The following is a 14,856-nucleotide window of genomic DNA, read 5'->3' on the forward strand; positions in this document are numbered from 1 at the left end:
CACGTTTTTTAAAACTGAAAATCAAAAAGAAAAAAAAAAAAAAAACATAGAGTCTAAGAGCGAAGCCAGGACGCTCGTCAGTAGCGGCTGAGGGCTGCCCCGCCTTGCTGCTGCTGCTGCAGGTTTTCGCGAAAAGCCGAGGGCGATGGTGTGAAGGTGTGGAGGTGTGAGCCGTGAGACAAGAGCTGCACCCGCGGAAAAATCTAGATTCATTATCAGAGCGCGTTTCAACAATTGTAGCTGCAGCTCAACAAACGTCCCAACAACTAAACGACTGCAGTGAGAAGGAAAGCTCAGACGTCTTGCACCTTTTGTTTTGTCCTTTTTTTTTTCTCTTTTCTTTGCACAGTTGAAGCAGGATGCAGAGTGACACATGTGCAGCGCTTGCTGCGCGTTACTTCCTGTGTTTGACAGGTTTCCACCAGTCCTTCGGTCGAGACGAAAAGTCTCTCGCTGAGTCAAAAATTCAAGCCAGGAGCGATAAATCAAGAGTTTTCATTGAGATCTTTCCTCACCCCTGCTGCGCCGGATTCAACCGACCTCAAACTCCCTGAAACCCTGAACGTTTTTCATCTTGGAGCGAGATTTTGCAGATTATTATTTATTTTAAATATATAATAATTTCACTTGGAAATCAGAGTTTTCTTTCTAGAAAGACGCGAGGACATAAAAGCAGGTTGAGCTCGACTCACCGAGGAAGCAGAGGTGACTCCACAGCTTCATGGTGGCAGGCGGTGGTGATGAATTTGCTTTCCTTTCTCTCTCCCTTTCTCTTTTCTTCTTCCTCTTCTCTCTATCACTCAGATTTCTCAAAGTCTGACCATCGGCTCTCCTCCAGTTTCCCCTTTTAGTTTTGTTCCTTATTTTTTCTTTTCCCTACGGTCCCCGGGTCCTTCCTCGTCGCCTATTCTTCAGTTTGAACGCTCTTGCGTGGCGCGTTCTCTCTTCCTCTCTTTGCTCTCTCTCGGTATCTGTCACCCTCTCTGGTTGACGCTCATTCGCTGCTCGCCTTTTTTTTTTCTTTTTTTTTTTTTTGCCTCTGTGTTTTCTTTCAAAGCGTAAAGGTCGGTGGACGCTGACGCCGAAGCCCTTGAAGGGAGTCCAACCTTTTCCTAGCCCTCATTTCAACACAATTTTACAACTTTTGGACCTGGCGTTCATTCATGACCAGACCAGGCACCCCCCACCCCATAGCAATGACACTCCTTGATGGCAGCAGCCATCCCCAGCAGGATGATAATGGGAATCATCCAAAGCTAATAATGCTACATTAGGTAGATTTGCATGTTTTAGGACTTTTCTGGTGCAGAAAGCCTCCAAGTGTTGATGTGACCATCTCCACTTTATTTGATTTTTGTGCGGTAACCCTCGGTGGCCCCTGGCGTGCCTGGGAAAGCCGACAAAGATTAGTTGAGGTCTAGTTAGTAAGAATTTCAGTCTCTTAAGTGGAGAGGAAACCAGGAAAGTTCCACACGCACAAAAACACTTTAGGAACAACTCTAGGAAGAACTGCACAAGGTGTTGACCTGGCCTCCAAATTCACTAGATCCCAAACTGATCAAGTATCTGTGGGGTGATCCACAGAGGCCCCTCCCCTCAAAGGCCCCCACTAACAACATTCTGTTGCCACCTCAGGACACCCTCAGAAGGCCCATATCTATCTACAATGGAGACCTACACAATATTAGGAAGGTGGTCATAATGTTATGCCTGATCAGTGTATATTTTTTTCTTTACCATAACCTTTTATCTCCCTCCCTCCCTCCCTCCCTCTTCTTTCCCCTCTGAACTGATCTCTACCCTCTAAACGTCTCTCGGTATCAGTCAGGAACTGAGTCATCGACCGCAGACTCTGCTCCAGTTCGACACAGGATGCTCGCTCAGTTTTCTGGCCTCCCGCCTCGCGAGCGCATCTGCCAGGGACCTATAGCGCCAACTCGACCTGCAGAACGTACAAGTCTTTGTTCAAAAAATAATAATAAACAAATAAATGGCAAAAAAAGGAAAGGTTGCAAAAAGATGATTAAGCTCTTCTCTATGCATTAATTTTATTTATTTTTTGAAGTTCGGCTGCTGCTTTGTGCATGTAGATTTCTTTGGTTTTCTTCTTTTTGTGGTTTGCTGGCTGCATGTAGAGGAGTCTGCAGCAGCTGCAGTGCAGTTTGAATATAACAGCTTTCAGGGGCAGAAGTACACAATAGTTTACATGGCTGCAAAATGCATATAAAGTAATAAAAGGTAGGAGTACATGCTGGGGGGGGGGATAGCCTTTCAGAGAGCCTTGTTATTAGTTTTATACAGTATATACATGTACACAGATCAGGCATAACATTATGACCACCTTCCTAATATCGCGTAAGTCTGCCTTGTGGTGACTCATCAGAGAATAGATATGGGCCTTCTGACGGTGTCCTGTGGTGTCTGGTAACACAGTGTTGCTAGTGGGAGGGTGTGATTTCCTTTCCACTTAAGAGACTGTACTTCTTACCAACTAGACCTTAACTAACCTTTGTCGGCCTTCCCGGGCATGCCAGGGGCCACCCGAGAGTTACCGTACAAAAAACAAATAAAGTGGAAATGGTCACACCAACACTTGGAGGCTTTCTGCACCAGGCAAGTCCTAAAACATGCAAATCTACCTCATGTAGCAATATTAGCTTTGGATGATCCCCATTCTCATCCTGCTGGAGATGGCTGCTGCCATCAAGGAGTGTCATTGCTATAGGGTGGGGGTGCCTGGTCTGGTCTAGGTGGGTGCTACATGTCTAAGTAACATCCACACCAATGAATGCCAGGTCCAAAAGTTTCCCGACAGAATATTGAATTGTCACAAGATCAATCAATCAATCAATCTTTATTTATAAAGCACTTTTAAAAACAACAAGGTTGGCCAAAGTGCTGTACACAGACATGAGAATATAAAAACACAAAGAAAAAGTTAAAACTAGATTTAAATCATAAAACCAATCAAACCACGTAAACAATAACAACCAACATCTCATGCTGAGTTAAAAGCCAAAGAGAAAAAATGTGTTTTAAGGGAGGATTTAAAATGAGGAAGACAGTCGGCCTGTCTAATGTGCAATGGCAAATGTTTCACAGTTTGGGGCCAGCAACTGCAAAGGCACGGTCACCACTCATCCTCCTCTTTGTCAGTGTTATTCACTTCTCATGTTGCATGAGACTGCTTTAATTACTTCGGACTGTATCTGTAGCACAGAGAACTTTTTAAGCTCGGGTCTTAAGGTTTCTTGAATCTAATAATAAAAAATATACTGTTGGGGCCATATATTTCTTGATAATAAAACATGATGCGGTGTGATGGAAAAGAAGAAACAAAACTCTTAGAACTCGTAATTTGTGGTGTGATTTTTTTTTACTTTACAAAACATGGCCAATTCACCAGGATTAAAACCACAGATGACCTCTGACATTATTACACATTACTGAAGATCTCCAGGTGAAACAGGTCCCTGTTTTAAAGTCGTTAGTAACTGCACGTTTCCGTCTAAATGAGGAGGCGAAAAAGCATAAAGTAACATGACAGAGCATTTCTGAGTACAGAGTTATTTTACACTAATACATGTAGTATGTTTGTAAAGAGCAGGGGTTGCGTTTTTTTTTAAAACGATGACGGAAAAATCTGAAGGCCAGCTGTCATTTTGTCAGATTGCAATTCACACCCCAGACCACTTGGTGGCAAGAGAGCATATTAACTGGCTCTTGTCACTCTTGATTAGTAGTGTAAGAGTCAGTTAAGTTTCGTTTATCTACCGCCGAGTGATAAACTGCTGCTGACTCTTGGTTAAGCAGGGATCTATGAGCAGTCGGTTTAGTTTCGTTTCTCTGTGTATTGTGCGTAAGTGAGTGAGTGTCTGAGTGCCTTAGTTTGCTAGTGGTCAAGTCGGGTAGTAAGTTTTGATTCTCTGCGGAGTGAGATGTAAGATGTTTGAATGGTGCAGTTTAATTATATATCAATCAAATGTGGTAGGACTCAACTGAGCCGGTTAAATAGACGTCTAGATTCATGATTCTTGAATCGTCTTTGATGGCTGGCCAAAGATTCGGCTCATGTAACCGCGGTTATTCAATTCAATTTTATTTATATAGCGTCAATAACAATACAAATCGTCTCAAGACGCTTTACAAAAACCCGGCCTGAAACCCCCAGAGCAAGCCTGAAGGCAACGGTGGCAAGGAAAAACTCCCTTTTAACAGGAAGAAACCTCAAGCAGAACCCAGCTCATATGGAGGGACCCATCTGCCTAAGGCCAGCCGGGTACAGACAGAAGAAAGAGAGAAGAGAACAGCAAAGAGAGAAGAGAAGAGAACAGCAAGATAAACATACATCTGTCATAGATACACATATCTGACTAAAGTGTACATGTGGAATCTTATGATACAAACTGATGATGTTACATGACAGTTTGAAAATGTAAGAGGAATCATAGGCAGGTTGGAGAATTGTTCATTCAGGTAGGAGTGGATAACTTCAGGATTCCATGAAGACTAGGCAGGCTGATGAGACCACGACAACAGATGTAGTATAGAGCTCCACAGGAAACACACCACTCCAGGCCAGAGATACTCACAAGAAGAGGGGGGAAGGGGGGGAAGGGGGGGGAAGGGGGGTGGGACACACACAGCAGTAAACATTCTACATAGTAATAGCACAGAATTGTATGACTAGTAGTATATAGGAAATTAGAGGGCAAGAGCTCTGTGCCAGAGAAAAGAAAGTGGAGGATGCGAGAGAGGAGAGAGAAGAAAGAAGGAGGACATGTGTTTGGTGCATCGTCCCCCAGCAGCCTAGGCCTATAGCAGCATAACTAAGGGATGGTTCAGTCCAGCCCTAACTATAAGCCTGATCAAAAAGGAAAGTCTTAAGCCTGACCTTAAAAATAGAGAGAGTGTCTGCCTCCCGAACCCAAACTGGGAGCTGGTTCCATAGGAGAGGAGCCTGATAGCTGAAAGCTCTACCTCCCATTCTACTTTTTGAAATTCTAGGAACCACAAGTAGGCCTGCACTTTCAGACCGAAGTGATCTGCTGGGATGATATGGTACAATAAGGTCTTTAAGATACGATGGAGCTAGGCCTTTAAGGGCCTTGTATGTAAGGAGGAGGATTTTAAATTCTATTCTAGACTTTAAAGGGAGCCAGTGAAGAGAAGCTAAAACTGGAGTAATATGATCTCTCTTGCTAATTCCTGTCAATGCTCTTGCTGCGGCATTTTGAATCAACTGGAGGCTTTTTAAAGAGCTATTTGGACAGCCAGACAGTAATGAATTACAATAATCCAGTCTGGACGACACAAATGCATGAACTAGTTTTTCAGCATCACTCTGAGACAGGATGTTCCTAATTTTGACGATATTACGCAGGTGAAAGAAGGCAGTCCTGGTCACTTGCTTTATGTGACATTTAAAGGACATATCCTCATCAAATATAACACCAAGGTTTTTTACAGTAGTACTGGAGGCCAAGGTAATGCCATCCAAAGACACCATGTGATTAGATAATGAATCTCTGAGATGCTTAGGACCGAATACAATAACTTCTGTTTTGTCTGAGTTTAAGAGTAGGAAATTACAGGTCATCCAAGCCTTTATGTCTTTAAGGCATGCTTGGAGTTTAACCAACTGATTAGTTTCATCTGGTTTCATAGATAAATATAGCTGGGTGTCGTCTGCATAGCAATGAAAGTTTATGCCATGTTTTCTAATAATCTTGCCTAATGGCAACATGTATAACGTGAAGAGTATTGGTCCTAGCACAGAACCCTGAGGAACTCCATAACTTACTTTTGTATAAGTAGAGGAATCATTATTGACATGAACAAACTGGAATCTGTCAGATAGATAGGATTCAAACCAGTCTAATGCAGTTCCTTTAATCTTGACCTCACTTTCAAGTCTCTGTAGTAAAATATTATGATCAATAGTGTCAAATGCAGCACTAAGATCTAGCAGAACAAGTATAGAGACAAGTCCACTGTCTGAAGCCATGAGGAGATCATTGGTAACTTTAACCAGAGCTGTTTCTGTACTATGATGAACTCTAAAACCTGACTGAAACTCTTCAAACAGACCATTCTTGTTTAAGTGGTCACACAACTGATTAGCAACAACTTTTTCTAGAATTTTGGAAATAAAGGGAAGGTTGGAGATTGGTCTATAGTTGGCTAAAACATCTGGATCTAAAGTGGCTTTCTTAAGTAAGGGCTTAATTACAGCAATCTTAAAAGACTGAGGCACATATCCTGTTAATAAAGATAAATTTATCTGGTTCAATATGGAGATGTTAATTAATGGAAAAACTTCTTTGAGCAATTTAGTTGGGATTGGATCTAGAAGACAGGTTGATGGTTTAGATGCTGTAATTGTTGAAGAGAGCTCAAGAAGATCTACTGGGGAGAAGGATTCCAGATATTGATAAGGTCGTACAAAAGTTTCTAATGTCGCTGTACTTGCATCTTTAACAGCTGTTGGAAGGATGCCTTGAATATTTTCTCTAATGCCGACAATTTTATTAGTAAAGAAGCTCATGAAGTCATTACTACTGAGGGCTAAAGGAATAGATGGCTCAACAGAGCTGTGGCTCTTTGTCAGCCTGGCTACAGTGCTGAAAAGAAATCTGGGCTTGTTCTTGTTTTCTTCTATTAATGATGAATAATATGCTGTTCTAATACTACTGAGAGCTTTTTTATAAGTTGTTAAACTATCTTTCCAGGCTATGCGAGCTTCTTCAGAATTAGTGGAATGCCAAATTCTTTCTAGCTTTCGGGCTGCCTGTTTTAAACAGCGCAACTGTGAATTATACCATGGAGCTAGCCTCCTCCTATTTATGACCTTCTTTTTCAGAGGAGCAACTAAGTTTAAAGTTGAACTAAGCGATGCTGCAGTGCCATCGACAAAATAATCTATTAGTGCAGGGGTTAAATTGTGGTTGCTGTCGTCCACAACATTGGTACATGGCACTGAGGTAAATAAAGAAGGAATTAATTCTTTATATCTAGTTACAGCATTGTCAGACAAACATCTACTGTAATGAAATGTCTTTTCGGTTCCTGTGTAATCCATTATTGCAAATTCAAAGGTTATGAGGAAATGATCAGACAAAAGAGGGTTATGAGTAAATACTGTTAAACCTTCAGTTTCTATGCCATATGTTAGGACAAGATCTAAGGTGTGATTAAAACTGTGAGTTGATCCATTTACATTCTGAGAAAAGCCAATCGAATCTAATAATGATGTAAATGAGGAGCTAAGGCTGTCACTGACAACATCAACATGGATGTTAAAGTCACCTACTATAATGACTTGATCTGTTCTAAGAACTAAATCACATAAAAACTCAGAGAATTCAGCTAAAAACTCAGAATAAGGAGCAGGTGGGCGATACACCACAACAAAAAGAATTGGTTTTTGTATTTTCTGTTCTGGATGGGGAAGACTAAGAGTAAGACTTTCAAATGAATTAAAGCTCTCCTTAGGTCTAGGATTAATAGATAAATCAGAGTGGAAGATTGCTGCCACTCCTCCTCCTCTACCTGTGCTTCTAGGAATATGATAATTACTATGACTGGGTGGAGTAGACTCATTTAAACTAACATATTCATCATCCTGTAGCCATGTTTCAGTCAAACTAAATAGATCAATCTGATGATCAGTTATCAGATCATTCACTAAAAGAGATTTAGATGAGAGAGATCTGACATTTAAAAGACCACATTTAATTTTCCTATTCTTCTGTTCTACCAATGAACTTGTACTGATTTGAATAAGGTTCCTATGAGAAACTCCTCTTTTGTTATTTATTGGTTTAAATAATCTGGGAGCAGACAGAACATCTATAGAGTTGATAGAGTTTAGGGTGTGAGACAGTCCTAGAGAAGCGGCAGAGAAGTGTGTAAGACTACAACTCCGCCTCCTGGTCTGAACTCTGGGTTGTCATGGTTTCGGGGGGTTAATAAAATCGGCCATATTCCTAGAGATGAGAGCAGCACCCGCTAAAGTTGGGTGGATGCCATCTCGCCTAATCAGACCAGGCTTTCCCCAGAAAGTGTGCCAATTGTCAATGAAGGCCACGTTGTTTTCTGGACACCACCTAGATAACCAGCGATGGAATGACGACGTGCGACTAAACATGTCATCATTGGTCAGGTTGGGCAGGGGACCAGAGAAAACTACGGAGTCCGACATAGTTTTAGCAAACTTACACACCGATTCCACATTAAGTTTTGTGACCTCCGACTGACGTAACCGGGTGTCATTACTGCCGACGTGAATAACAATTTTACTGTATTTAACCTTAGCCTTAGCCAGCAGTTTGAGGTTAGATTCAGTGTCGCCCGCTCTGGCCCCTGGAATGCATCTAACTATGGTCGCTGGTTTCTCTATCTTCACGTTCCGCAAAATAGAGTCGCCAATCACCAGAGTTGGTTTCTCAGCGGGCGTGTCGCTGAGTGGGGAAAATCGGTTGGAGACGTGAAGGGTTTGGTGGTGCTCCACGGGCCTTGTGGGACTATGCTTCCTTCGAACCGTCACCCAGCCGCCCTGGTTTCCCGGCTGCTCGGGAGCTGTCGGGGGACAGCTAACTGGAGCTATGCTAACAGGAGCTACTCTTGGTCGGTCCGCACCGGCTACAGGGCCCTGGCTAGCTGCTGGTTGTTTTTCAATGGTGCGGAACCGTGCTTCCAATTCGGAAAGCCTCGCCTCCAGTGCTACGAATAAACTACATTTGTTACACATACCATTACCACTAAAGGAGGCAGAGGAGTAACTAAACATGTGGCACGAGATGCAGGAGAGAGAAGAGGAAGCAGAGGGAGAAGCCATGTTAATTCGCTAACGTTAGCAGACAAAGTTGATTAGAAGAGAGAGTGTGTGGTTCAAAAAGTAGCTATAGAGGACAGGTGGTTATATGAGCTGAATCTTTTTTTCCACTGCTACTGAAAATTAATTGAAAGTGAATGAATAGTGAATGCTATTGAATATGTCATTGTTAAAAAATAAATAAATAAAATGGCGGGTAACAATGGGGTTATGACGGAATTTTTATGACCCTGTCAGTCAAAATGAAACAACAAAAAAGTCTAGCACAACCTCTGGCGTAGAGGATACTGTATTTGCTTTATGTGCTTTCAGATCATTCAAAAAAAAGCCCATGCCACTCCAAACGCTGTCAAAATGAATCCAGTTATCGATGGATTTCATCAATAGTGAAGATCTTATGTTGAGTCTTAGTGGCTCGTTTTTATCTGACCAGCAGCTAGAACATTTCTAAAGAAAAGCAGAAAACATTCAGTTTGAACAAGCAGAGATTAAATAATGTTTGGCTACAGCAACAGCGTCTGGTTTATTTTCCCCTTGAGAATTACAATTAGTAAGGAAGTAGACATACCGTAAATGTACAGCTGTTATTAAGGAACATGTAAAAAAAAAAAAAAAAAACTTTTTGTTCATGCGGTTACTATCAGCTCAACATGGATCAGAGGAGCAGAACCACTTCAATGAATGAATGAATGAATGAATAAAAAACTGGTGGGTTACTGTTCGGCCTTATCACTACATATTGTGTTGAGCCCTTCACCTATCATTGTTTTAGATGATTTTTTCTGACTTGAAATACACAAATAACTTTCTCATAATTCAGATAAATTTTGGTGAACTACTTTTACTCAAATTTAGTAGAAGCAGACTAATTTACAAGAGTTCTTGACTTCGAGAGGTACAAGGTAACATTGTCTGCAAAGAAACACGCCACAATCGTAGAGGGAGGATAGAAAACAATAAAAGCAGTTTTTGTTTTTTTTCTTCGCCATTATTCACAGAACCAGGAGAGCACAGACCAGGAAGAGGGAACCAAGGTAGACATTTTCAGCAACGGCTTTCCTCTGCAAGAAGTGTGCAGCAGCTGTGGGAACATGAAAGAGAGGACATGAAAGCTTTTATATGGACGACGTGTATTCAAAATATTACAGAACATTTCAGATAAATAAATGGAGCGAGGGAAACTCAATTTGCCGGTCAGTCTATATTTCAATCTTTATGTTTCATGAGCTTTGGGTAAAGACTGAAAGAATGGTATTGCAGATACAAGCAGCTGAAATTAAATATCCTGATGTAGCTAGGGGTAGAGCAAAAGAAGACAAAATAGGCCAGTTTAGGTGGTTTGGGAATCTGGTGGGAATGCCTCCTGAGATCCTCGCTTTGGAGGTTTATCAGAGCACAACCAGCTGGATGGAGACCCCAGGGTAGACACAGAATTTGCTTGAGGAATTGCATATCTCAACTGTCTGGAAATGGGATGAATGCAGGGTAATACTTGCAAAGTTATTTGTAAAAAATATTTTAATTCCTCCAAGCCGCTGTAGACAACAGATCAGCAGTTACCAGAAACATTTAGTTGCTGTTGTTGCTGCACAATAGCGTGGTCACGGTGTTCACGCTAGATACTGGAAACAAAGGGTGCATATCCTTTTGCAACATACAGATAGGTTTCATTTGTTTGTCTAGCTTCAAGACTTTTTTTCAGGACTGTTTTGAGTAATTTTTATGCAGAAATGTAGAAAATTGTGAAGGCCACAAAAACTAGTCTTTGTGGTGTGTTTAAGTGCACATTTTTGGTCCAGACACAAGCAACATGAGGCAAGGTTATCTGTAAAATATTTGAATTTAGGAGCTGTGCAACAGTGTGAATACTCATGAGCTCACAGCTAACCCTTGACAGCAAGCTAGCATGCTGTCAGCCAGCAGAATAATTGTCGGTCAGCTCGGGACAATAAGTTCGTATCCAGATTGGTTGAATTCGAAATCTGCCAATAAGCAATTCCTGTTCTGTGAAGCATCACACTGGAGAATTTGTGTTTTCTTCTTCTTTCTAAGTGGATCTTTGCCATCGGCCTCATTATCTATAAGATAAAACATCTAAAAATGTCAGACTGAAATAATCAAGTACAGAACATAAAGTATTGACCTGAAAAAGTCAAGTTTACCTGAGGAGACAAAGGAGGATGAGTCATCTTGCCCTGGCATGGACCATATAAAGTTTGTTTCATTTTCAGGCTCAATTAGGGTGATGTTCCATTCCTCATCATCATCATAATACTCAGAATAATTATAAGTCTCAGTTTCATATTGGTATCCACTGGGTAAAATCGATAAAATGACTGCAGCACCTAAAGAAATATAAGGACAGAAAAAGAAAGTTTATAAAAACTGCAAAAAACAGTTGTTTTTCTTACACTGATCTGGTAAGGTCATGACACACGAAGCCAACAGTCGACTATTTGCCAGCGTCAGGCAGACAATAAGTGTCCGTTGCCCTAGTTTTTGGGGTGTCCACCATTGGTTGCAGGAGTGGAAACCTCATTCCGTCCATGAAACATGAGGGTGGTAATGTCCTGGTTTGGGCCTGTTCTGCTGCATGTGGACCAGGACGACTTGTCATCACTGATGGACCAATGAATTCTGAATTATACCAGTGAATTCTAAAAGAAAATGTCAGGACATCTGTCCATGAGCTGAATGTGAAGAGAAACTGGGTCATGCATCAAGACAACGAGCCCAAGAACACAAGTGGTTCTACAAAAGAGCGGTTAAAGAAGAACAAGATAAATGTTTAGGAATGGCCAAGTCAAAGTCCTGACCTTAATCCAATAGAAATGTTGTGGAAAGACCTGAAGCAAGCAGTTCATATGAGGAAACCCACCAACATCTCAGAACTGAAGTGGTTCTGTTCTGAGGAATGGGCTAAAATTCCTCTGTAGATGAGTGATCAGCAGTTACCAGAAATTTTTAATGTAGGGATCTGATGTTCGGATCGGAGCCTGATCTTTTGTAGTTCTTTATTTTAGGGCTGTCATAAACCAAAACCACATCCTTGTTGTCTTCTGTTTTAGTGGAGATCGGCTAGCGTCAAAGCTGCCAAAAATCCAAAAAGAAGAAGATGAGGAACCAAAATCACATGACTTAAAAATGTCTGCTATACTTTACTCTGGAAAAGGAAGTAAATCAGACAGCAACTAGTAAATAGTTCAATGTGGATGTTTGGTGTGGTAGTAGTAGGAGACTGGCATTCAATACAACCTCCTAGTTTCAACTGCTACAAAGAAAAAAAAAAAAAGCTACAAAGACTGTAAGACATTTAAGATCAGATCGAGGCCCTGATCAGGACTTGACTCGGCCGATAACTACTTCTGAAAACATCAGAAAACACAACAAAAAAAGAAAGTCCAGTTTGACGGTAGGTCTTAATCGTAAACTATTATAACTAATTATAAATTGCCATGTAATTTGACAGCTGTCCTTTTTAAATAGTCACCAGAGCTAGAGTTGGTTGCAATATGAGGAAACGGAACCAAAAATAAAGTAAAGAAGTTCACTTCCATTTACTTTTTTCACATTACTTATAACCCTAATGGCATTCAGATCCTTCCAGTTTGGTCTCTCCTTCCTGGGATTTCTGGAATTAATGGAAGTGAATGGGTGACGTAAGATTTAAAACGAGTTGCTCTGGAGTTCAATCAAGTTTAAACGGGTCAAAAACTAAATGTGCACGACACGAGAAATCGGTCACGACACCGTTTCGCCAGACCTCTGCTTATGGTTTGATCAACTTACCGAGAGCCCACATCAGGAGGTAAAGCTTTGTCTTTGCCATCTTCTTCTCTTCCAAAGGTTGGTTGAAAATCTAGGACCACTGAGCTTTGTCTGAGTTAAGCAAAAGCTTCTTCTCTGCTGTCTGATCTGATGTGAGTATACTGTGAGACAGGAAACAGAAGTAGTTACACTACGTTGCCCCCCCCCCCCCCCCCCACCAAGAGGATTTGAAAGTGGAAACATCACAATACATATGAAAGAGAAAGTAAGATATGTATTCTACTGAATCAAAATGGTCTTCAAACTAAAATAAACTCTCCCTGTTCACCTACTTTTAGAACAATGTTGTGTTTCTCAAAGTTTAAGATCAAAATTTGAGCTTTCACATTTCTTTGGCTCCGTAGTTTAAGGATCATTTTGTCTGAGTTTTTGAATTCTTTTGTATAAATTACTTGTTTTTGTTTTTAATGCATTCGTTTTATATTTCAGTTTTTTCACAGTGTATTTTTTCAGTTACACTATATTATTTATGTGAATAAATTGACGCAAGTGATAAAGTTCTATTTAGCATATATTATTATATATATATTTGAAATCATCATTTTTTACAACATATTTAAAAGTTCACGATCAAAATTTCAAATCTTTTATTTTTCATGGTATTGAAAAATTTAGCCCGTATTTGGCTCCTTATTAAACTGTACACTTACTCTTATTTTTCAAGATCTAAAATTTGAGCTTTCACTTTTTTTCCCCCAAGTTAATAATAATATTAAACTTTTGGATCCATCTTCACCAGCCACAAACGTAATGGCCGGTGAGGATGGGCTCCAGTCATCCCGTGACTACAGATGATGGATGACTAAGAGGAAACTATTCTAAATACATAAATAATAATTTGACTGTGCATGCCTTAGTCTGGGATCTCTACATGTGAAACTAAAGGTTTTATTTAACAAACGCTCTTCTTTCTGTGAGGATGGGAGCAAAAACACAACTTTGTTCATTTTCAATTTAAAATACAGCTGATCGACCAATCAACTAATTGACCAATCGACTAATCAACCAGCAACAACTCTTACCTGGCGATGGTCTCCAGGAGATTGGAGATCAGTTTTAGAGTCGAGACGAGCGACAGGAAAAGATCCAGAGATCTGCATCAACTGACATGTCCACCACATCACTAAACAGAGCAGGAGGAGGAGGAGGAGGAAACAAGAAGGAGGATGAGGAGAAAAAGTGAAGAAGGAGGAGGACTGGAATCAAAGAAGAGAGGAAAAAGTAGAAGAAAGATGAGGAAGAGGAGAAGAGAAGGAAGATGATGAGGAGGAGAATAAAAAAGAGAAGAAGGAGGATGAGGAGAAAAAGTGACATAGGGGGACTAGAATCACAGAAGAGAGGAAAACATAGGAGACAGAGGAGGAAGAGGAGGAGCTGAAGAAGGAGAGAAGAAGGAGATAAGAAGGAGGAGGAGGAGGACTGGAATCAAAGAAGAGAGGAAAGGGGACGAGAAGAAAGAAGAAAGAGAAAAAAGAGAAGCAAGAATGAGAGGAGAAGAAGAAAGAGGAGGAGGCCAAAGGGAGGGGGAAGACTAGAATCAAAGAAGAAAGATAAAAGGAGGAGAAGAAAGACAAAAGGAGGAGGAGGAGGACTGGAATCAAAGAAGAGAGGAAAAGTGACGAGAAGAATGAGGAGGAGGAGGAGAAAAAAGAGAAGGAAGAAGAAGAGAAGAAGAAGAAGGAAGTGGAGGAGGAGAAAAGGAGAAGCAGGAGGACTGGAATCAAAGAAGATAGAAAGAATAAAGGAAGAGAAGTAGACAGAGGAGAAGAATTATAGAACAAAGAAGGATGAGGAGGAGGAGAAGAAAACGAGAAAAAGTGGTAGGAGGAGGAAAATGAGGAAGAGAGGCAAGGGTTGTTTCTGTCCTTCCTCGAATCAAGTGTGTTTTAATGAGAAATAAGCAAAAACAAAAGTTGATCGGTCAAAATCTTTTTTTTTTAATAATCTTCATCATCTTGGAAAACAAACAAAAAATAATAATATTAAGAATAATTTACTTCACGAGGAAAGAAAAGAAGAAACCATCAGGAGGCAGCCTCAACACAGAGATGACGATTGACTGCAGGGACTAAGAGCTACTTATGGTCTCAGGACACAAATAAGAATTCAACAAACATTTAACAGAGAAAAATACATGAGAAATTAAAATCCACTGTATTTACGTCTGGGGTATTGCACTAAGATCATAAGGC

The 14,856-nt window shown here is 40.7% G+C and overlaps 1 protein-coding gene across 1 annotated transcript; it reads right to left on the bottom strand.

Annotated features, from left to right (window-relative positions):
* Positions 1–9,737: 9,737 nt before the first annotated feature.
* Positions 9,738–12,745, bottom strand: LOC311498751 (uncharacterized protein). The gene is made up of 3 exons (XM_084559476.1): positions 12,626–12,745; positions 10,999–11,181; positions 9,738–9,917 (listed from the first exon to the last, which is right to left on the bottom strand). Exons 1-3 carry the CDS (start codon positions 12,663–12,665, stop codon positions 9,829–9,831), a joined length of 312 nt encoding a protein of 103 aa, XP_084415602.1. The 5' UTR covers positions 12,666–12,745; the 3' UTR covers positions 9,738–9,828.
* Positions 12,746–14,856: the final 2,111 nt, after the last annotated feature.

Source organism: Chelon labrosus (genome assembly GCF_963514085.1).
Source record: "Chelon labrosus genome assembly, chromosome: 1".
Classification (NCBI taxonomy): Eukaryota; Metazoa; Chordata; class Actinopteri; order Mugiliformes; family Mugilidae; genus Chelon; species Chelon labrosus.